The sequence below is a fragment of the Dryobates pubescens genome, chromosome 22, assembly GCF_014839835.1.
Source record: "Dryobates pubescens isolate bDryPub1 chromosome 22, bDryPub1.pri, whole genome shotgun sequence".
Taxonomy (NCBI): Eukaryota; Metazoa; Chordata; class Aves; order Piciformes; family Picidae; genus Dryobates; species Dryobates pubescens.
The window spans coordinates 14,097,215-14,117,889 of record NC_071633.1 but is presented as its reverse complement, the minus strand read 5'-3'; the positions used below and the strand labels follow the sequence as shown (position 1 = coordinate 14,117,889).

At 56.8% G+C, this 20,675-nt stretch overlaps 3 protein-coding genes across 4 annotated transcripts in view; 1 reads left to right on the top strand and 2 right to left on the bottom strand.

Moving 5' to 3' along the window:
- Window positions 1–12,838, bottom strand: part of KDM2A (lysine demethylase 2A) — a 46,442-nt gene extending 33,604 nt beyond the window's left edge. The window contains exons 1-3 of one of the 2 annotated variants that reach the window (XM_054171672.1): window positions 12,810–12,838; window positions 12,297–12,324; window positions 10,398–10,502 (exon numbers count right to left, since the gene is read on the bottom strand). In XM_054171672.1, the coding sequence (XP_054027647.1) occupies window positions 10,398–10,439 (42 nt within the window). In that variant the 5' untranslated portion in view covers window positions 10,440–10,502; window positions 12,297–12,324; window positions 12,810–12,838. Of the gene's footprint in view, window positions 1–10,397; window positions 10,503–12,296; window positions 12,325–12,763 lie in introns of both variants that reach the window. The other variant, XM_054171671.1, reaches the window with a different exon arrangement.
- Window positions 12,839–13,312: 474 nt separating this feature from the next.
- LOC104304457 (mas-related G-protein coupled receptor member H-like) lies at window positions 13,313–20,432 on the top strand. Its single transcript, XM_009905199.2, has 4 exons — window positions 13,313–13,324; window positions 17,495–17,542; window positions 17,783–17,807; window positions 19,495–20,432. The coding sequence occupies exons 1-4, from the start codon at window positions 13,313–13,315 to the stop codon at window positions 20,430–20,432; spliced, it is 1,023 nt and encodes a 340-aa protein (XP_009903501.2).
- On the bottom strand, window positions 14,776–16,408 carry RHOD (ras homolog family member D). The gene is made up of 5 exons (XM_009905157.1): window positions 16,280–16,408; window positions 15,642–15,729; window positions 15,269–15,378; window positions 15,043–15,177; window positions 14,776–14,943 (listed from the first exon to the last, which is right to left on the bottom strand). Exons 1-5 carry the CDS (start codon window positions 16,406–16,408, stop codon window positions 14,776–14,778), a joined length of 630 nt encoding a protein of 209 aa, XP_009903459.1.
- Window positions 20,433–20,675: the final 243 nt, after the last annotated feature.

Here is a 20,675-nt window from a genome sequence, read left to right as displayed (position 1 = left end):
CCAGGGAGGTGGCTCCTAGAGCTCCATGGTGGTGCTCTCCAAAACCCCTTCTTGGGTACCTCTTAGTCAGTATGCATGGCTTTGGTGGAGCACAGCTACCTCTGATGGCAAGGGAAGCGACAGTGAGCTGAGAAGAAGCAAAAGACCTCTCTCCTGAGGAGTCTTTTTGGAGAGGAGAACAAGCACCAGGTCATATTTGAGAGAGGAACAAGATGTCCTTTTGCTGAAGGGCCTCATGTACTTACAGAGTGAAACCAACAACCAGCAGTCTTTGAGTCACTTCCTGCCCTGTCCCTTGCCATTCCCTTCCTGACCTTCACCATCTTCATCTCCCAGGCCTCAGGAAGCCTCCTCCTGCTGTGCCACAGCTCCATCCACTTCAGGAGATCAGAGCACCCCTCACTTTTCCTCTCCCTCCTCACCTGCACCTGAGTTTTCTTCTCAGCTTCTCTTCCTCCCAAGCACAGGATGCAATAACCACACCACCTCCTGTCCCTTGGGCTTCAAAGGAAGGGTCCTAAAGAGGTGTGCCTGTGTCACTCAGTTAATATTTGGGCTCTGCAGAGCTATTTGCTTTGCAGACAGCACCCCAGAGACAATCAATAAAGTGGTCCTGGGCTCCCTGCTCAGCCAGCTAGGAGGCAGCACCACAGAGGGACCTGAAGAGAAGGTCATATTCCCTCAAGCAAGAGATCCAGGACAACCTCTCAGTGGCCATGTCCAGCTCAGGGCAAGCCTGGAGGCCAGCTCAGCTCTAGGACAAGCTAGCAGGCAGCTGATTTTAGCAGCTCTGCTTGCCCCATCCACCAGTGATGACTTTCTGACCAAGACCCATCCTACTAACCCAACTGTTCTGCTGCCTGGTTTCACAAGAGGAACCCAACATCTAACCCACTTTAAACAGGATTTGTTTCCCTCAAGACCTGGAGAGCAGAACTGGCATATCCCAGGTTGAAGATTCCTGGACAGAGACAGACAACACAGCACCAGGCTGAGGAGTGAAGAGGAATCTCTGCAGAACTGGAGCCCTTCCAGGCTTCACAGCCCAGGAGGGATTCCCATCACGAGCAGGGCTGGCAGCATTTCAGGATGAGCAGGGAGAAGGCTTTGGTTTGCACTTTTGGATGTAGACAAAGAGTAATTGGGGAACTGGAGCAAGGCTGAAAGAGGCAGGTGAGAAGCCAGCACCAACCAAGGAGAACTCCAGCAGCTGCTGCTGAACCACATGCTGCCCAGCCACAGCAGCAAAAGCACCAGACAGAGGAACAGGCCTGATCAGATCACAGATGGGCAAGTCTGGCAACAGGCCCAATGAGAAAACACTGCTCCTAGGGCAGGACATGGCTTCTCACTCCTGTCACCTCCAGTGTGTGTCACACTGTCCCAATTAGCTTATATGGCCCTACCAGCCCTCACACTGCCCATAACCATCACCAGCCATAGCACCCTGGGACCTGTCCAAACCCTGCCTGGGTTCCATGAGAACTTGAGGAAGCTCATGAAGGACTATCAAATCCTCCAAACCCTTTTAGTTACCTCCCACCCCCCTAAATCAGAAGGTATCCAAGGCAAAAACCTGCTGTGCTGAGCTCTTTTGCTGCTGGGGTGTCCCCAGCACATGTCCTGTGCAGTCAGATTGATGAGCACCACCAGGCCTGCACTGGAAGGCTGAACCACAGGAGTGCTGGGAAAGAAAAAGCACTACAAGCCCTGGGATTTGTCCTTCAATTCCTGCTAAGAGGACACCATACAGAGCACAGCAACAAACTGCCTGAGTCACAGGTTATGGGGCCTAGGATGCTTAGGAAAGACAACCACCCAAGACCACTAGGAAGAACATGGCCAGAATGTAGAACCATCTACTAGGATGACACTTCCTCCACTCTCTGCACTGTTGCACCACCACTGCACATACTCCCTCCCCCTTTGCTCCACAAGCAGCTCAGAACCTGCTCCTTCCTTACTCCAAATGGGCCAAAGGGGCTCTGGGGTTTGGTGCCACGTGGAAGTATTTGCACACAGTGAACTGGAGGCACAGAGGCCACTTCCAGCTGCCTCATCTCTATCCCAAGATGAAGCAGAGAGGCAGGGGTGTAAGGGTTAACAAGAAGGCAGCTGGGCACTCTTGGACTGTACAGCACAGCTTTGCTGCTCTTACACTTTCTGATTGCTCCTCCAGTGTTTGTGTTGCTCTCTCTTAAGTTCTGCAGCAGCTTCTCCAAGTTTTCTTCTCTCTCATCCTACAGGCTTTCACTTCAGGAAAAGTTAGGCAAGGTAAGAAGCAACATCACAGAGGACCATCCCCTCTGCATGTCTTTCTTGGAGGGGTTGGGAGCTGCTGCTCTAGATAACAGCAACGTCCTGATCCTTACTCTGGTGCCTTTTATCAAGCCACCTCTCCTGCCAAGCTGCCAGGCCCCACAGCGATAGGGCAGCATGATCTACAGCCAGTTGCCACCCCAGAGGGCCAGCACTAACCACAATGAGCACACCCTGAAGACTCTTCCTTGATGACATAGAAGGGTATGGGGGCAGCCTTATTAAAGCTAAACCATGGAAGACCCAAGGAAAGGCAAAAAGCAAGGAAGCCACCCAGATGTGCACCTTTCCAGGCACCCAACCATGATGGAAGTGCTACAGAGAGGACCTCCCCACCAGACAACCCATAAACTCACCTAGCTCTCTGTACCACCCCACAGCCCCAGGCAGATCTCAGCACCAAACCTCCTCTGCTTCAAGTTCCTGGAGCTTCCCCTGAATCCCCAGGGATTCAGAGTCTCTGGACAGCCAGCTCATGCTGTTTACTACTGGTGCTGTTTCTACAGCAACAAAGTGGCACAATCATGGACAGCAGAGAAACAGGAGAGAAGAAACCCTGTCCAACAGGTCCATCTCCTCCCTGCCCTCATGGATTCACAGGCTAAGCTTTGCCACCAGGTTTATCTGCAGGCAACCCCCTGCAGATAGCTACTCCCCTTCCTCCCTTGCCTCCTAAGAGCTGGGAAAAGAGGTAAACAGGGAGGATCAGCAAACAGAAAACTTTGAGGTCATCACAAGCTGTCTGCTCTCTCCAGATTAAGCTCCAGGCTCTATGAGTAAATCTCTTCCAGCATCAGTGACCTACAGCAGCTCACACTCATCCTGGATCCTGATTTCCCCATCAGATGAACAAGGATAAGGGAAAAGGAGCTGGTGTGGTTCAACCATTGGTGTGTAGCTACCTTCAGCTGGGTGAGAGACACAGGGCACAGAGCATTTCCTAACTCTTAACTAAGAGAGGGAGCAGTAGGAGCATATTCTCACTGCTCTTTGGCCCTCAAAAATCACAAGACCTCAGCATCCTTGCCAAGGGAGATCTGCAGGTAGCTCAAAGTGGGCAGCACAGCTTGTTCAGACCACTGCAGAAAGGGAAGACCACCACCAAAGTTCCCTGCAGCCCCCAAGAGACTGACCCTCTGCCCAGAGCCCTCCAGAACAGGAACCAGCCTGGACTAGCACAAGCAGCAGTACAGCAAAGAGCTGGGTCTGCAGCTCACCCAGCTTGGGACCAGCCAAGACAGAGAGCTGGGATGCTGCTGTCAGATTTTGTTGACAGGCTTTTGGAGGCTGTGTCTATACAGGGGCAGCCAGAGAGAGCTCCTCAGCTCCATCTGAGATGCTCACATTCCATTGTCCAAATGGGGACAAATGCCTGACCACTGCTCCCTGGGCTCTGCACAGGATTGTTCTGGCTGACCCTGATCCCAAAAGCATCAAACCTCACTGAGATGAGAGGCTCTCCAAGCCAACTGGAGACAACACTTCCAGTTCTGAGATAAGAGATCCCCACCCTTCTTGCCTCCAGTGCTTTTGCTAGTTCAGTATCTTTGCTATCTCATCTCAGGTCCTGTCCTCCTGCTCTCATCAGCTTCTCCAACAGGGCCAAGAACAGGCAGGACATCCAGAAAGGATGATCTGCTCAGCTACACCAACCAGCCCCTGCTCTCCAAGCACAGCCAGCTCCTGCCTCAGGCTCAGCCCACTGCTACAGCTCCACACATGCAGGGATTCAGTGTGAGATGCCACCTTCCTCCTCACCTTCTACCTCTTCCAGATGCCTTCAACCCCTTCAACCCAAAAAAGGCAGGTCAGGCATTGTGCAAAGAAGTTTGTGAACTAATAAGTCAACTCTGATAGCAAATGGAGCTCTCTAGAGCTCAGGTTGCTCAGCCATTATTTCCTCCTCTGCAATAAGCCACACTGCTGTCACCAGCAGCACCAGACAGACCTCTCACCCTGAAGCCAAAAGCTTCCCCTCACACTGTTCAGAGGACAATCTTAGTGCACCACCTTGTTTCTGAACATATCACTTCCCCTACCTGTGCCATTTCTCCCCCACAACCCAGCCAGTGACCTCCAGACTCCTGTCTGGGTGGCTCCTGACTTAATCAGCCAACAGCAAGAAGGAACTGAGGACATGGGGACTGTTCTCCTAACTTGTGTCACCTCCAGCTGGGGTAAGCTTGGGAGAACCTGCTTATTAACAGGAGACATTGTCAATACTGTGTGGTCACTCACAAGTACCTTCAAGTGCTCCTGGTGCTTGCTCATTCCAGGACACACTGAGGACACAGCAAGGCTTGAGACAGGGAGAAACCACCAGCCAGTCCTCCTGCACTCCTCTGCTGACACAGAACATCAGCCAGGTGCTTTCAGAGATATTTTCTCCCAGGGACCACCACACTCCAGATCCAAATGCTCACAGGGGTTCCTAAAGCTTTCCAAGCACCACCTTCACTTGCTGCCAGCTCTCAGGGAGCTGCTCAGACCAAATCTGAAGAGTCCCTAAATAATTCAGAAGTCCATTATTAAACCTGGGTCATCTGGCAGGACTCATTTGTAGTGTCTTCAGTTTGAGGCAGAGAGAAATTCATCATCCCACTCACACAGGCCCTGCCTGGACTGGGAAAGTGAGGTGTGCCCAGTGACCTTTGTTCAGACTAGGTTTCACCTAGGGCACAGAGCAGACAAACCTTGAGCCCTCTGAGCATCACTCAACAGGGTAAGGTATGGTCAGGGCCACATTTCAGATGGCACAACCAGCCAGGCTCCCACCCCAGCACGCAGGGCTCATCCCATGGGTACTACACTGTTAGGTTCATCCCAGCACAGACTGTCCCAGGGCAGTGGGAACCGCTCTGAGAAAGCCACTATCCATCAGGACTGGCTTCTGTCAAGCACACCAAGGTCTGAGGATGGACAAACAGCAATCACAAGAGATCATTATGTGGTAGGAAGCAGGAGAACAACCCAGAAGTCCACATGAACATGATGGGACAGTATGAGCCATTCAAGATAGAACAAGGGCAACTGCTTGCCCCACTCAGGGAGGGCAGCAGCTGTGTCCTCCTCTTTGCTATCTCACCAGGCACAAGCAGTGTCCTTCCAGTCCACCAACTTCTCTCTCCCAGCTTTAAGGCCACCTATGTCCTCAGTGAGGGGAGGGTAAGGGCTGGAGCTCTGTCACACATGTCACATGAATGCTAACATGCACAGGCCCTGATGGCCCTGTGGGCTGTGTCCTGCATTTCCCATCACAGGAAGGACTTGGTACCACCAATGTCAACAACTGGGAAGCCACAGGATTAGAGCTGCTGTGACTCTGCTCAGATCCAGCTTTGCCACCCTTCAGATGTGGGCAGTGCACTCCTGAGGGTGCTGGTGCCACTCCACACATGCTGCAGAAGAAATCACCTCCTCCATGCTCCTCAAGCTTCACCCCACAGCTGATGAGTCCACATTCTGTGAAGCTCCTGTGAACTCTGGCCCAGGGGCTATCATGGACACCAACATGTGAGGACAGGTTTGCTAACTGCTGTTTACAGCAGAGGCATCAGCTTTTGACTGGTAGGGACAGGCAGAGGCCTCCTCTCAAATTTCACATCAGGATCTGACCAAAGGGAAGGGCAGGGCAGGGCAGTGCTTAGGCAGGACACAGACTGCCCCAAGCCATGGGAGAGACAAAGTTTCCCTCCCTCCCCACCTCTCATATGCTCCAGAGCACTTGAGAGGGTGGATCTCCACCTCCCCAGGCCCATTTCCCTTCATGGGTGTGACAACCATCTCCAACAGCCAAAAAATGGGTGCCATGGCTCCCAGCCAGGGATGGCCACCCAGGACCCACCACTCTGCCTGCAGCAGGAGCCCCAGAGAGCACTCACTGCCCCGGGGGAGGGCGAGGCCCCACCGCAGGCTCTCTCCAGCTGCTGAGCCACTTCAAGAGATTCCTACCCCACCCTGCCTGCACATCTCAGATTGCCACCAGCCCCATCACGTTTGCAGCTAGCTCACAGACCCAGCACAGACAACGGCTTGGGTTAGATGCCACCCCCCTGCCAGCTAGGGCATGATGCACAATTCCCCTCAGCTCCTGAGGTACTAACAGAGAGAGGGAGGAAGGGAGGGAGAAAACCTCTTGAACCAGCTCTGCCACACCAGCAATCCTGCCTTGGAGCCACACCCTGAGATGCAAACTGCTGACTTGACAGCCACAGAGAGACCACGATGGGCACCATTTGTCCTCAGCGTGGTGGCACTCGCCCACTCTGCTTCCCTGAGATGCTCTGAAGTGATCCAAGGCTGCTGCCCTTCATTCCTCACCCCAAGTGTGGTTACTGAGAGCGTCCAGCATCGCTTTGGGGACGTGCTAATCCCAACTTGGAATTCATGGAGCCTTGCTAGGCTCAGTTCACTGTAAAGGGCTGGCAAAATTAGCCCTGGAGCAGACAGAAGGCGAGAGATTTCCTCACAGGTCCAGCACCTCATTGACTCCCCTGCAGGAGGAGAGGCAGCCACCAGCCTTGTGTCCTGCTGAGCAGCCGTTCTGCAACTCCACAGACCAGGAAGGGCAGAGTGGTTGTGTGTGTGGTGAAGACTGGAGCAAGAGAAACCTCTCCCCAGAGGAGCACCACACACACACACACACTCCGTGCTGCAACACAGCTTGAGCACAAGAACATCTTTGGAAGGTGCTGGGTCAAAGAGCTCCAAGTTTGCTGAACAGTTCCCAGCACCACCAGCAGGTCCCTTCCCTGCTGCTGAACCAAGCACACATCTAACCTTACCCCAAAAACGTGAGGTATATACATGCAGCAGGTTCTCCTGGGTCTCATGGAGCTGCTGGTGAGTGACCAGGCTGACTGAACTTCTCTTTCTCCACAGCCAGAACTGCTCACTTTACCACCTCTGTCTTTAACAAGTCCATGCTCCAGGTGCCAGCACAGCCTTGGCCTCCTTGCAGGGAGCTGAAGAGCTGCCTGTGACATGGGCTGGGTGCGACCACCCAGTGACAGTCAGTGGAAGCCTCCCAAGTCTCAGAGAGGGACCACAGCATTGTTAGTGCCAGGCCTGGACTGTCACTCAGGGTGCAGGACACAATAGAGCATTTCAGCTCCTCAATTAAGGGCCTGCAAAACATGCATCTACAGCTTATAAAGCCAGCACCTCAAACCAGTCCCCCAGTACTGCCTCATCACAGGGCTGAGGAGCAGAAACTTAGGTAGACTTAGTAGGAAACTACTCCACAGGTCCTGTCCTCAGCTAATCCCTGTGCAGGGAGGTTCAGCTGCACCACAGGGTGGGGAACACCAACACCTTGCTGCTGTGCACCTTCTCCCTGCCCACACAGCATCATCATCTGCCTTCTTTTACATATGGTGTCAGTCTCCCATAGCTGGCCAGGACACAGCTTCTTCCACAGCTCGTTTCAAGTGGGTGCAAGATACCCCTCAGTGAAAGCCCTGTGTCCAGATCAGCTCACCCAGGCCTTCAGAAACCTTGGGAGCTGTGGATGTAGAGCCTGAGCTAGGAAGGAAGCAGAATTAGGGCAGCATGACCCACCTAATGTATGTGTCAGATCACACAGGGCCCTGTGAACTGCCTGAGAACTCTCCTAGGAGTGTGACCACATCCAAAGCAGAGGTGGGTTTCTCCTCAAAACTCAGATCTTTCACCAAAGCCATTCAGAAAAGAGCAGATTTGTGTTGAAGCACAGGGAGGGAAAAGTATTGCTCCCTGAAGAAACCAACATGAAATGCTCCAGCCTCCCTCTAACCCTACTGGAAACCAGTCAGTCCAGAGACACTTTTGCCATCTCAAACCATGCATTAATTCAACTCCTTCACCTCTAGAAACCACTCTGGCCAAGGCTGTTTGGCTGGTAGGACTGCTACCAGCCTTGGCACACTTTGCTTTTGTTAGATACATGTATTCTTTTGCTAGCACACCCCCCAGATGCCCAGGCACACACCAGAAACATTACCTAGAGCAGCAGACACCAACCATCTGTCTAGCTGCTAGAACTTTGGATGTTTCCCTACTAGAACTTTGGAGGCTGGCACACTAAAACAAACTCCCAAGACCATTATGGGGGAGTAGGATACTCAACTAAATCACATTCAGCACTTCTGTCCCCCTGGATGAATTTATTTGTGATATCTTGCTCTGCAAAGGGCCACAAAGACCACCTAAGAGAAGAGCTCCCTGCATTTCCTGGCATAAATAATGAAAATAATCATTTTTCTTAAAGGTACTTCACCAAAGGAGAGTCACAGGCTCAGCAGGAGAGCAGAAAGAGCTGGAAAGCTCAGAGGAAAAGCCAAGCAGGAGGCATGAACTAAGCCTCACCTAGCACACAGGGGTCATGCCTCCTCCTCTCAGCTGCAGGCCAGCACAGGCAACCTGCACATGTAGGCTGCAGAAGCTTCATCCACTGCTTGCTGCCCATGAGCTTCCCCAAGCCCCTTAGGGAGGCAGCTCAGCAGCCTGTAGCCATTTATCCAGCTTAGCACAGCCTGATGGAGCTCAGGTCACCCTACAGCAGGACACTGACTTGTCCTGGCCACTTTTATTTGTGACAGAAGTGTCTGCAAACTTGGACACTCCTGACCTTCACCTGCTGGGTCTCTGTCCAGCCACTTTGGGTCATTTTTGGTCAAAGTGTAGCTAAGATCACAGTTCAACCAAAACCTGAAGCTGGAGCTACCTCCAAGAGAAGCCACCCTGGCTGGCTACAGAAATGGACACTCTCCAGTCAAACCAGCACCCTGAGCTACACAGTTGTGAGGAGGAGGAGGTCAGGATGAGGGAGGAAGCGAGACTGCTGCTCTTGGGAGAAAACAAGTCACCTTGGAGGGTCCACAGATGCATTACAGTTTGATTTTCATCTTCTCTCTTTTGAGAGGGTGCTTACACTCCCCTCCCCCCCCCAAAAAAAGCCAACCCAAAACCAGAGTCAGTTCAGGTTCTCAGAGCAGGCTGACCATGAAAATATCAATGTCTGTCACCAAACCATCTAGCATGGGAATCCTCTCTGCAAGAAATAAACATGCAACAGACCCAAGCAGCCCCTGAAAATCAGCACACCTTGGGTAAACTAGGTGTTTGGACAAGGCACAGCTTGTGCAGACTCCTCCTTTCCACAAGGAACAAGGCTGGAGTAACCACTTAGAGCTCCACTAGAGGATTTCATGCTGACTCCCCAGCACCCTTCCCACAGCCAGGCACCCAGCAGCAACTACAGAGCACCAAGGATTGTGAGCTCCTGAGGGAAAGCTTGGTGCTGAGAGCCACCCTGCCTCCCCCCAAAATGATTCCAGAGCATTAAAGGATAAGGATTTACCTTCCCAGGCAGCACCTTGAAGACATGCACTGCTAGGGGTCAGGGTGCTGAAACTTGCCCACACCAAGGGGTTTGTAACTGCCTCAAAAACACGGGCAACTGACCTACAGGAGACAGCTGCTTCCCTCCTTCCCTGGGATCTCCAGGAGTATCATCTCAGACTCTGAGTGCTGCTCCCAAACTGCTCCCATTTACAGCCCAGGAGCTTCACGCAGTCCCCTGAACAGCAGCAAAAGGAGCAGAGCTCCCAAAACAACTCCCCCCTGGGAAGACACATGCACATGGACAGGTAAATTTGAGCCCAAAGCTGAAGCTGATTCTCTCAGATTTGGCAGCACACTCAAATCAAGCCCAGGCCAAGGTGTGGTGGCACGAAGTCATTTCAGCTCCTCCGCTTGTCACAAACTCGCGCCACGACAGAAGCTGCACCAACACTCATTTCATATTCCATCCAGCAGCTTGGCAAAGTGCCTTACCCCAGCCTCTGCTCCTAGCCCTCCTCTCTTCCAGAGCTCAGCAGCCAAGTGCCCTTCAATTAGGGCAAGCCTGGTGGCACAAACAATGTCCCACAAAGCCATCCAACCCTTGGCCAGCTGAGATAACGCCGCTGGGCAGACCACAGCGATCCACCACAACGCTTTCTGGGGGCTGTTCAACCCTGCTGCCAGTGCAAGTCTTTTCCTTCTTCAGTTGCACCAGAACCAAGAGGAGAATTGGAGTGTTTAGGGCCAATACTGACCAGTCTTTGGCTGTAACGGATCCTTTCTTCCTCGGGCTCCATCTCCGACTCTTCCGAGGAGAGCGAGAAGGACACGCCAGGACTGCTGTCTTCCTCCTCTTCCTCCTTTGAAGTCAGAGGGAGATAGTGAAGCAAGGCACACAGAATGAGACACCCAAATCCCTTTGTTTCTTCACTCTTTTTGAGGCAGATTCCACCCCCCTGTGCGGGGCTGAGCTAACGCCATGGACGAGCCCACCTCAACTTGCAACGCTCCCAGTCTAACTTTAGGCATGACCTCGGGCAGATGCCTTTGCCAGCTGCTCTGTGACACCACATGAGCTGCAGGTCTCAGAGCTGGGAAAGGTCTCCTCTCCTCACCATTACCAGCACCAGTGGCCACTTAGTTGGCCCAGACTGCGCTTTGGAGCAGACAAGCTGCTGTCAAACACTCAGTGGCGGTCAGGGAGCATCCAGAGCACAGGATTATCCATTAGAGGTCCAACTCCTCCAAAACCATCACTGCCACCCTCCAGGTATCCTGCACTCCGGTACAGAGCATCTGCCATGAGCAGGGGGAAGGTGCATGGGACCTCTCCTGCACACAGTGCTTGAGAACTCCTGTCTTGAGGAGACCTACATGCTCAGGCTCTCAAAATCTGCCACCTTGTGACACCTCACAAGAACATGGGAAAAACCTCCCAAGGCGTCAGATGGCACCTAAACTTCTTTTGGTTTGCTTGTTCTTAAAGCAACAGAAAGAAACCAAAGCCTAGAGAATCCACAGCTCTTAATGCCCATGACCATGCCTACACCAGAGCTCGGGGGAAGGAATCTGCCACCCCGTGTAGAGCTACAGACCCACTACCAGAGCATGCAGAGAACTTCTTTCACCCTGCTCTTCCTTGATCCTCCAGTTTGACAGCAGAGTGCTTCTGGTCCTGCTGCCATCTCCCCCACGCCTGCTGCCAGCACCTCCCAGGACAGGATTCCCCCCGCAGCTAAGGCAACAGAGGCTGCTTCCCCTACACTCGTTAAACTCCTGTTTATCAACAATCGGAGTGCAGCGCACCAGCCAAACCACCCTGCCTGCAACACCCGCTGTAACAACTCGGGGCAAGCACTCCAGAAGCTAAGCAAACCTCCTGGCCCCGAGCAGAGTCCCCAGCCCGGGGATGCACCTCCGGACCGCAGCAAACCCTCTGGCCCCGAGCAGAGCCCCCAGCCCGGGACAAGCACCCCCGACCCCGAGCAGACCTCCCGGCTCGGGGTAAACGCTCCCAGACTAGAGCACATCCCCCGGTTCCGGGCAAACCCCTCGACCTGGGGCAAAAGCCCCGGTTCCGAGCTGATCACTACGGCCCCGGCCATACCCGCAAGCACCTTCGGACCAGAGCAAGCCCCTCGGCCCGGGGAAAGCAACCCCCGCCCCGAAGAGACCCCCCGGCCCCTGGGAGAACACGCAGCCCGGGAAAGCAGCCCCGGCCCCCAGCAGAGCCCCCGGTCTGGGGTGGCTCCACCAGCCCCCGGTCCCATCCCACCCCCGCGCTGAAAGCCCGTCCCGGGCCGCCCTCCCCCGCCCCTGCCCCAGGGCAAGCTGTCCCCGGCCCGGTCGAACAAAGCGGCGGCGGGGGAAGCCCTTGGGCTGGCGCTCAGGACGTCAGTCCCCGGGGAGCTGTCACCAGCACCCTGCAACCCCCGGGAGCCGCCCGCCCCGACGCCCACCCAACTTCCCGGCCCGACCTCTCGGGGGCCCGCAAGGAAAGGGGTGACCGCCCGCGCCCTCCCAGCCGGGACACCGGTCCCGCCGCCCGCTCCCTCCCCGGGGGCTCGGGAAAACTTAGGGGTCAGGCCGGGGGTCGGCGAGCCGGTACCGGTCCCCCCCCCACCCCCCCGCTTCGCCCTCAGCGAGTGGCTCACCAGGTCTCTCCTGCGCCTTTGTCCTCTTCTAACGCCGAAACGGGGAGAAATGCAAGAGACGGAGGAGGAATCCCCGAGTCAGGCAGCGATCGAGCCCCGGGCTCGGGCCCGGCCCGCCGGCCGCGCCGCCCCCCCGGCCCCGTCGCCGTCCGTCCGTCCTTCCTTCCCTCCCTCCCCCTCCGCCCTGCGCCCCGCCGTCTTCAGCGCGGCCACCGTGGCGAGTGGACACTGACAGCCCCGCCGGCCACCCCGGGCCGCTGCCCGCTCCGGCGGGCCCCGCTCCCCGGCCCGGCGCCGCGTCCACCGGGCACCGCGTCCCCATTTCCCCCACCGTCACCTCCGCCTCACCCCGCCGCACCCCATCCCCGCCGCCGGGTAGCCGGACCGCCGGCAGCCTCACCACCACCCGCCGCCCCGTCCCGCCGCCGCCGCCGCCCCCCCGGCCGGGACACGGCTCCCCTCCTCACACAGGAGCCGCCGCCGCCATTTTGAACCCGTCAGAGTCTCACATACACACTGCCTCGGCCGCCGCACTGCGCCTGCGCCGCCCGCAACCTCCCCTGACCCCCCCCGCCGCCGCCTCCGCCGCCCGCTCTGCGCATGCGCCCCTGCCCCCCTCCCCTCAGCGCCCTTAGTGCTCCGGGGGCGCGCACGCACCTCAGCGGCCCCGCCCCGCCGGCGCGGGAGCGAGCGCGCAAGCGCGGATTGGACACTGGCTCCGCCCCTCCGCTTGACCCCGCCCTCCAAGCGGGGCTCCGCCCCGTATGGCCGCGCATGCGCCTGCGGCCGGCTCCCGCAGCTGTAGCGGGCTGTATGGGCTCAGTAAGGGCTGTAGCGGGGCTGCGCACGTGTAGGGGGCGCGCAGGCCTCACATACATCCCCCTTGGGCACGGCTGTGCACACCCACGGTGACGCGGTGAGGGTCTGTACGCATAGAGACGGGGCTATGTGCACGTACGTATGTCTGCGCAGCTATACATACAGCTATGCGTAGACACGTGCACGCCCAGATCCCTATGGAGATAAGCGTGCCGGTACGTATGTGCGCGTGCAGGCATGTCAACGCGGACAGGAGCATTTGTGCACACGTATATGCATGTAGCACACACCCGTGTACCTGCAGCATTTGCCTGTGTAGGTACAGCCCACACACAGACACCCCTACATACATGCAGCTCACCCCTATACACATGCAGCACACACCTGTGTATGTGCACACCGCTATATACATGCAGCTTACTCCTATACACCTGCAGCTCACCCCTATATATGTGCACACACTGTTACATACGTGCAGCTCACCCCTATACACCTGCAGCTCACCCCTATATATGTGCACACACTGTTACATACATGCAGCTCACCCCTATACACCTGCAGCTCACCCCTATATGTGTGCACACACTGTTACATACATGCAGCTCACCCCTATACACCTGCAGCTCACCCCTATATGTGTGCACACACTGTTATATACATGCAGCTCACCCCTATACACCTGCAGCTCACCTCTATATATATGCACACACTGTTATATACATGCAGCTCACCCCTATACACCTGCAGCTCACCTCTATATATGTGCACACACTGTTACATACATGCAGCTCACCCCTATACACCTGCAGCTCACCCCTATATATGTGCACACACTGTTATATACATGCAGCTCACCCCTATACACCTGCAGCTCACCCCTATATATGTGCACACACTGTTATATACATGCAGCTCACCCCTATACACCTGCAGCTCACCCCTATATATGTGCACACACTGTTATATACATGCAGCTCACCCCTATACACCTGCAGCTCACCCCTATATATGTGCACACACTGTTATATACATGCAGCTCACCCCTATACACCTGCAGCTCACCTCTATATATGTGCACACACTTCTGTATACATGCAGCTCACTCCTATACACCTGCACGCACCCCTATAAATACATGCAGCTCACCCATATACACACATGCAGCACATGTGCACCCCAGCCAAAAAAGAGGAGTGGGATGGTTCCCAGAGGCCACCCCTGTGTCCCACGCTGACATATGTTGAGCTTTAATGGCAGAGCTGCCCCAAAGTCCCCCTGTGTCACCCCTCCCATGCTGGCCTGCCAGCAGGAGGGGGACCTCTCCCCACATCAGTTCTCTGCACCCAGATCTCATCTGCTCAGTGCAGGCACAGGGCTCTTGGATGCTGGTGAGACAGTTTCTCCGTGCCCAGGGTCGGCTGGCAAGGGGACCGGATGGTGGCAGTGGAGGTCCAGTGGTGGCGGATGAAGTCTGGCAGCAGCTGGCATCCCAGGCACTGGGGAGGACAGCAGCAGGTCCCGGGTGTTGGTGAGGGGACAAGACGGTGACAGCTGAGATCCAGTGGTGACAGAGAAGGTCTGTCAGCAGCTGGCATCCCAGGCACTGTCCCAAGCCGAGGGGACAGCAGCAGGTCCCTAGGGCGGTGCCAGGGGCGGGGGCTCAGCAGAGCACGCAGCCCCTGCGGGGTCGCCTCCGGCGCTGGCTGCGGCGCGCAGCGTGGAGGGCAGCAGCGCAGGCCCTCACGAAGATGTCCCCAACGTTCTCCTGGTACCTGGCCGAGCACTCCAAGTAGGACACAGCGCGGACCTGCCGGGCCATGGCCTCTCCCTGCGGGGAGTCATGGGGTCAGACCCCCGCCAGACACCCCAGCTCCCCCACCACCCCATGCTGGGGCTATCCCTGGCTCATTGAGGGGACGGCACTCGCCTGCTGGTAGGAGATGGGCTCCAGGCGTCCCTCCTGCAGCTTGGCCAGCACCTCCTGGTCCCGCCGCAGGTCGGTCTTGCAGCCCACCAGCAGCACCGGGACACCCTTGCAGAAGTGGTTCACCTCTGGGTACCACTGTTGGGGGGACACACGTCACTCAGGGGACGGGGACGTGGGATGGGCAGCACTGCTGGCTCCATGCCACCTCCCCCAGGGGCTTCCTTGCCTTGGTGAGGATATTTTCATAGCTGTTGGGGCTGGTGACGTCAAAGCAGATGAGGACGACGTTGGCGTTGGCGTAGGACAAGGGACGAAGCCTGTCATAGTCTTCCTGTCCTGCCCGGGGGAGAAGCAGACCATTGTGCACCAGCTCCCTGCTGGGCTGGGTGCCTCCCAGCCTGGGAACACATCAGCCCCTCCAGCCCGGGGGCTCGAGTGGCAGTGCTGAAAGTGACATCCTCAGGGACCGGAGGATGGGGTTAACTCTTCGTTTCCCATGGTCCCAAGCTTTGACCCACGGGTGTGGGACATCCCAAAACCCGTGAGACAGAGGCATGGGGGGGAGACACAACTGCCTGCCTTGTCACCTCATGTCCCACCTGCTGTGTCCCAAAGGTGGATCGTCACGGGCTTGCCGCCAAGCTGGATGGAGGCTGTGTACTTCTCAAACACGGTGGGGACATACACCTGGAGGGGACAGGGAGACATGAGACAGTGGACAGTGACAGACGGGGCCCCCACGGGAGTGTGTGCCCAGTTCAGGGCATGGGGAGGTACCTGAGGTCCGGAAAGAGAACCAGCAGGGCAGGAGATAGTGGGTGCCACCCTGGTGCAGAGGGAGTGGGGACACTCCTTGCCCCCCCCCCCGTCCCGTCCCGTCCCAGTCCAGGGCAACACCAAGCCTCAGGCATCAGAGAGGTTCTGGGGCACCTCTGGTCTGCTCCCCATCCTTGCACCTCCCTTGCCGCAGAACAGACCCTGCTCCCTATCCTGTTTCCTGCCAGGTGAGCCACAGATGCCCATCCACCTGCCAAGGGTGTGCCACCCCGGAGCCCTGTCAGCCCTGCACTGGGCCACCCCCTCTGCCCGTCCCCCCAGTCCTGTCTCCTGCTGTAAACCACACCACTGCCACTGCCGTTCCCATCCCATCCCGCTGCCCTTTGTCCGTGCCACCACTTGGGGACAGTGATCCCACCCACCCTGGCACTGAGATCCCAGGGTACAGAGAGGTTGGTACCTTGGGGAAGTCTCCCCTGGCGAAGGCCACCAGCAGAGACGTCTTCCCGCAGCCCCCATCCCCGACGACGACCACCTTGACCTCGGTCTCGGGGGGTCCCGGGCTCTGCCCCCCACGCTCCTGCTGCATGGGGGCAGCCGACGGAGCCACAGAGCCTGCCTGGCCGCGACGGGGACAGGGACAAGGCAGCGGGTGGCACCCGCCCGGTCCAGGGTGCGGCCACCACCCAGCAGCCGGACCCGCCCCTGGCGTCGCTTCGGGCTGGGGTCATGCAGGTGGCACTGGACGGGGCTGGGGCAGGGCTGGCAGACAGGCATGGTGCCCACACACGTACAGGCAGGCTGCCCACACACATACATGCAGGTTGCACACTCGTGCCACCTTGCACACTCGTGCCACCTTGCACACTCGTGCCACCTTGCACACACGCCCTGTGCGTGCCCAGGACCCTTCTGCAGGCGGGTGGCACACGCATGGCACATGCCAGTCACCCCTGCCGTGCTCCATCTCATGCCAGCTCACACATGCATGACTCCATCCCACACGTGAAGCCCCTTGGGCACACGCAGTACAGCTCCACGCTGTGCCTGAAGCTCCTTGGCACACCCCCCTGGCCTGCAGGACCACCTCCTCCCCACGCTCTTCCGTGCAGTGCCCCTTCACACGTGTCCATAGGTGCACAATCACACACATGGTGTGCCCCCACCTGCTCCCTGCCCGCTGCAGGCAGGGACCCTCCCCAGTGCCCTGCAGCCTGGCTTTTATTGCCCCAAATACCTCAGGAGGCAAAGTCCAGGGTGGAGAGCGCTACAGGAGTGGGGGTGACTCACAGCTCTGTCACTCCCCCCACCCCTTCTCGGTGCCAACCCTTCTGTCACAGCAGGTGATGTGTCACCTGCCATGCTGAGCCGTGCCCTGTTGGGAAGTTCATTCCCTGGTACTCAGCCCACCCAGCCTGGCAGCCCCCAGCACATGGTGACACCAACATGCTGCTGGGGACACACTGCCTGTCTGGCTTTGGGGACGTGCCAACCCAGCACTGTACCCAAGGGACCAGACAGTGCCATGCCACACTCACCACCCTGTATTACCCCAGAAATCCTTGCCCACCTCCTCTGGCATGAGGACCTCCTCCATCCCACTCTGGGAGCTCTGAGGGATTTGGGACATGGGGGGGGTCTCTGAGTGGTGGCTGGGCTCAGGGTGCCCCAGGAGTGGGTGTCCCCTCCAACCAGTTCCCCAGTTGTGTTGTGGGTGCACTGGGTGAGCTGAGCAGGAGTGTTAGTGGTCCTGGGCGGCAACTGGACAGCTTAAGGAGGCAAAGAAGCAGAGGGCACCCAGAGCTGAAGGGGGGGTCTGCCCACTGCCCAGCCTTGCATGAGAGGCCATGGAGGGCAGCCAGTGCCACTGTGGGGAAAAAGAAGAGATCATGTCACCCACACCCCAGCCTGGAGACCCCTGAGACCTCTTTTGTCTGGTGAGTTCCCTCCTCTGCCCCCCCAGGGCCTTGCACAGGGCGAGTGGATGTGTCTGGTGTGGGACTGAAAATATGCAGGGGGGGCACCATGTGTGCTGCTCCCTGCCATTCCCCACAGCCCTGTGGTTGGTCCTGCTCTCCAACCACTGGTCCTCTTTAGTTCCCTTGGTGGGAACCAGCCCATGTGGGAATCCCCTGCAATCCCCAGAGCAGCTGGGGCAAGTCTGATCCAACATCTTCAGCCTGGAGAAGAGGAGGATCTGAGGAGACCAATATCTCAGGGGGTCCTGCAGGAAAGATGGAAAAGGATTTTTTTATAAGGGCCTGTGGTGCCAGGACAAGGGGCAATGAATGGCTCTGAACTAGAGCAGGGTAGATTTAGATTGGATATTAGGAAGGAGTTGTTTACTATGAGGGTGGTGGAACACTGGAGCAGGTTACCCAGGCAAGTTGTGGACTCTTCATCCCTGGAAGTGTTCAAGGACAGGTTGGATGAGGCTCTAAGCAACCTGGTCTAGTGGGAGGTGTCCCTGCCCATAGCAGAGGGGTTGGAACTAGATGATCTTTAAGGTCCCTTCCAAACCAAACCATTCTATGATTTCCTGATGCCATTCCTACCCCTGTTTTGGAGCAGGGGCTGTTATGTCTGCAGGCTTGGTGTCCTCCTCTTCTTCTACATAAGGCTGATGTTACTGAGGGACAGCCCTGGCTTGGCTTTTGGATTGGGGCTAACTGGAGCAGTAGCTGCTCCCAGCCAGCATGGCTGTGACCCCTGTGGGGACCCTCTGGGCCCTGTCTGGGTCATTTTTGGGTGTTGGTGCGAGATGGTTCATTTATGATGTGCTTCATTCCCAGGTCTGGCTGTGAACTCCTTAGGCTGCTGGGACAGTTGGAGCCCTTTCCTTGGGCCTTGCTTCTTTGGGCTGTTTGCTCAGAATGTGACCTTAGCTTGAATTTCCATCCAGGCCTGATGGACAACATAGATGGAGGAGAAACAGAGACAATTCGCATGCTGGGAAGCTGGAAGGCAAATGGACCCAATAATGGGGGATCTCAGAAGGATGCAGGGCGAGGGGAGGAAACTGGAGCTCAATTAAACAGTTAGGAAGGTGGCAATTATCAGTGTAATGAGGGATGGGTTGGAATCCTGAAAGCATCAAAATTATTTCACAGCAAGATGTAGCAGCTGCAGGATCCATCCTCTGGGGTATTCTCTTGGATAAAGCATTTCCTTTCCTGCAAGACCAAGAGAAATCTGACAGGAGAAGCAGCTCTGTGCTGCAGCCTGTGGCTCTGAAACTGCTCAGTGCTCACCACCTGACCTGTGAGCTTGCAGAAACGCCCCAAATTGCAGCATTGTTTGGAGGTCTGGAGGGCTGCTCAGGTCTTCTGAGGACGTGGAGACCCTAGTGTTCCTCATCTGAGAAGATTGTGGTAAGGAGAACCGGAGGGGAGGGAGTGTGGTCCCACTTGGAGCTGCTGCCCGGACAGGTAGGGCGTTGGGATCACAGCCTTGGAGCTCCCTGCAGCCCCTCTTGTTGCTCCCACGCACGTCCTTCCATGCCCGGAGCTCCTCCACCCTCTCCACTGACCCCCCAGCCCATCACTGGCGAGGCAGCCACTTCCCCACCTTCCTGTCACCCCCCTGTCCCCACCCCTGCAGTGCCACAGCACCAGGACCCCTCTCCCTGACATGTCCTTTGGGCTCCCACTAACTCCTTGTCCGCTCTGACCGCAGCCAGGGACTGTGTCCCACCTGCCACCATGGAGCTGAACCAGGCACCCCCAGCTCCCACACCAGCCACGCTGAAGGCTGAGGAAGACCCCTGCAGGGTGGAGGTGAGCGACATGGCCATCGATGGAGTCACGCTGCTCATCTGCCTCTGCGGGCTGCTGGGCAACAGTGCTGTCCTCTGGCTCCTCGGCTTCCGCATCAAGAGGAACCCCATCACTGTCTACATCCTCAACCTGGCCGTAGCTGACTTCACCTTCCTCCTCTTCATGGTCATCTCATCCACCCTCTACATGCTCGACAACGTCTGCTCCGCTGTGGTGGCCCCGAGGTACCTGAGGTCGCTCTTCCTGCTCTCTCTCTTCTCCTACAACATGGGCCTGTACCTCCTGACGGCCATCAGCATCGAGAGGTGTGTCTCCGTCCTCTGCCCGCTCTGGTACCGCTGCCGCCGCCCCCGCTGCTTGTCACCCTTGATGTGTGTCCTGCTCTGGGCTCTCTCCGTCGCTGTCATCGCTGCGGTGACTTCTCTGTGCCTGCTGCACGAGCACCAGCCCTGCCAGATGGCTCTCATCTCCATGTATGCCCTCAACTTCCTCATCTTTGCACCACCCATGGTCATTGCCAATGTGATTCTCTTCGTTAAGGTCCTGTGTGGCTCCAAGCGACGGCAACCCAAGAGGCTCTACATTGTTATCTTCCTCACCGTCCTCTTCTTTCTCATCTTTGGGGTTCCCCTCAGCATCTGGAGTTTCCTGCAGCAGTTCAGCTACTCCTTTGCTTCCTCCCAGGTTGTTTTCTTGCTTGCCTGCATCAACAGCAGCATCAACCCCTTCATCTACTTCTTGGTGGGGAGCTGCCGCAGGCACTGCTCCTTGGTGTCCCTCCAGGTGGCCTTCCAGAGAGTCTTTGAAGAGACAGCTGTCATCACGACCTGCAGCTAAGAGGCCACTGTGTCCACACTGGCTGTGCTGCCTGCCTTGGCTTCACACTCAGCTGCCCACCTTTCCCATCTTCATTCCATCCTCATCATCATCCCTGTTCCCACCCAATCCTATCCCAACCCATCCTCATGCTCATCCCCCTACTAAGCCAGTCCCATCCCAATCTATCCTCATCCCTATGCCCATCCTCTCCCCATCCCCATCCCATCCTCTCCTCATCTCCACTCAGTTCCATCCCAGGCC

Excerpts from the sequence above, each read along its gene's own strand:
- LOC104304457 (XM_009905199.2), top strand. Across the intron at positions 17,543-17,782 it reads TTGTGTTGTGGGTGCACTGG|GGCCTTGCACAGGGCGAGTG; the intron begins GTGAGCTGAGCA and ends CTGCCCCCCCAG. Across the intron at positions 17,808-19,494 it reads TGCACAGGGCGAGTGGATGT|CCAGGGACTGTGTCCCACCT; the intron begins GTCTGGTGTGGG and ends CTCTGACCGCAG.
- RHOD (XM_009905157.1), bottom strand. The coding sequence starts at position 16,408 with ATGCAGCAGGAGCGTGGGGGGCAGAGCCCGGGACCCCCCGAGACCGAG. Across the intron at positions 15,730-16,279 it reads CCAGGGGAGACTTCCCCAAG|GTGTATGTCCCCACCGTGTT; the intron begins GTACCAACCTCT and ends TGTCCCCTCCAG. Across the intron at positions 15,379-15,641 it reads CCACCTTTGGGACACAGCAG|GACAGGAAGACTATGACAGG; the intron begins GTGGGACATGAG and ends TCCCCCGGGCAG.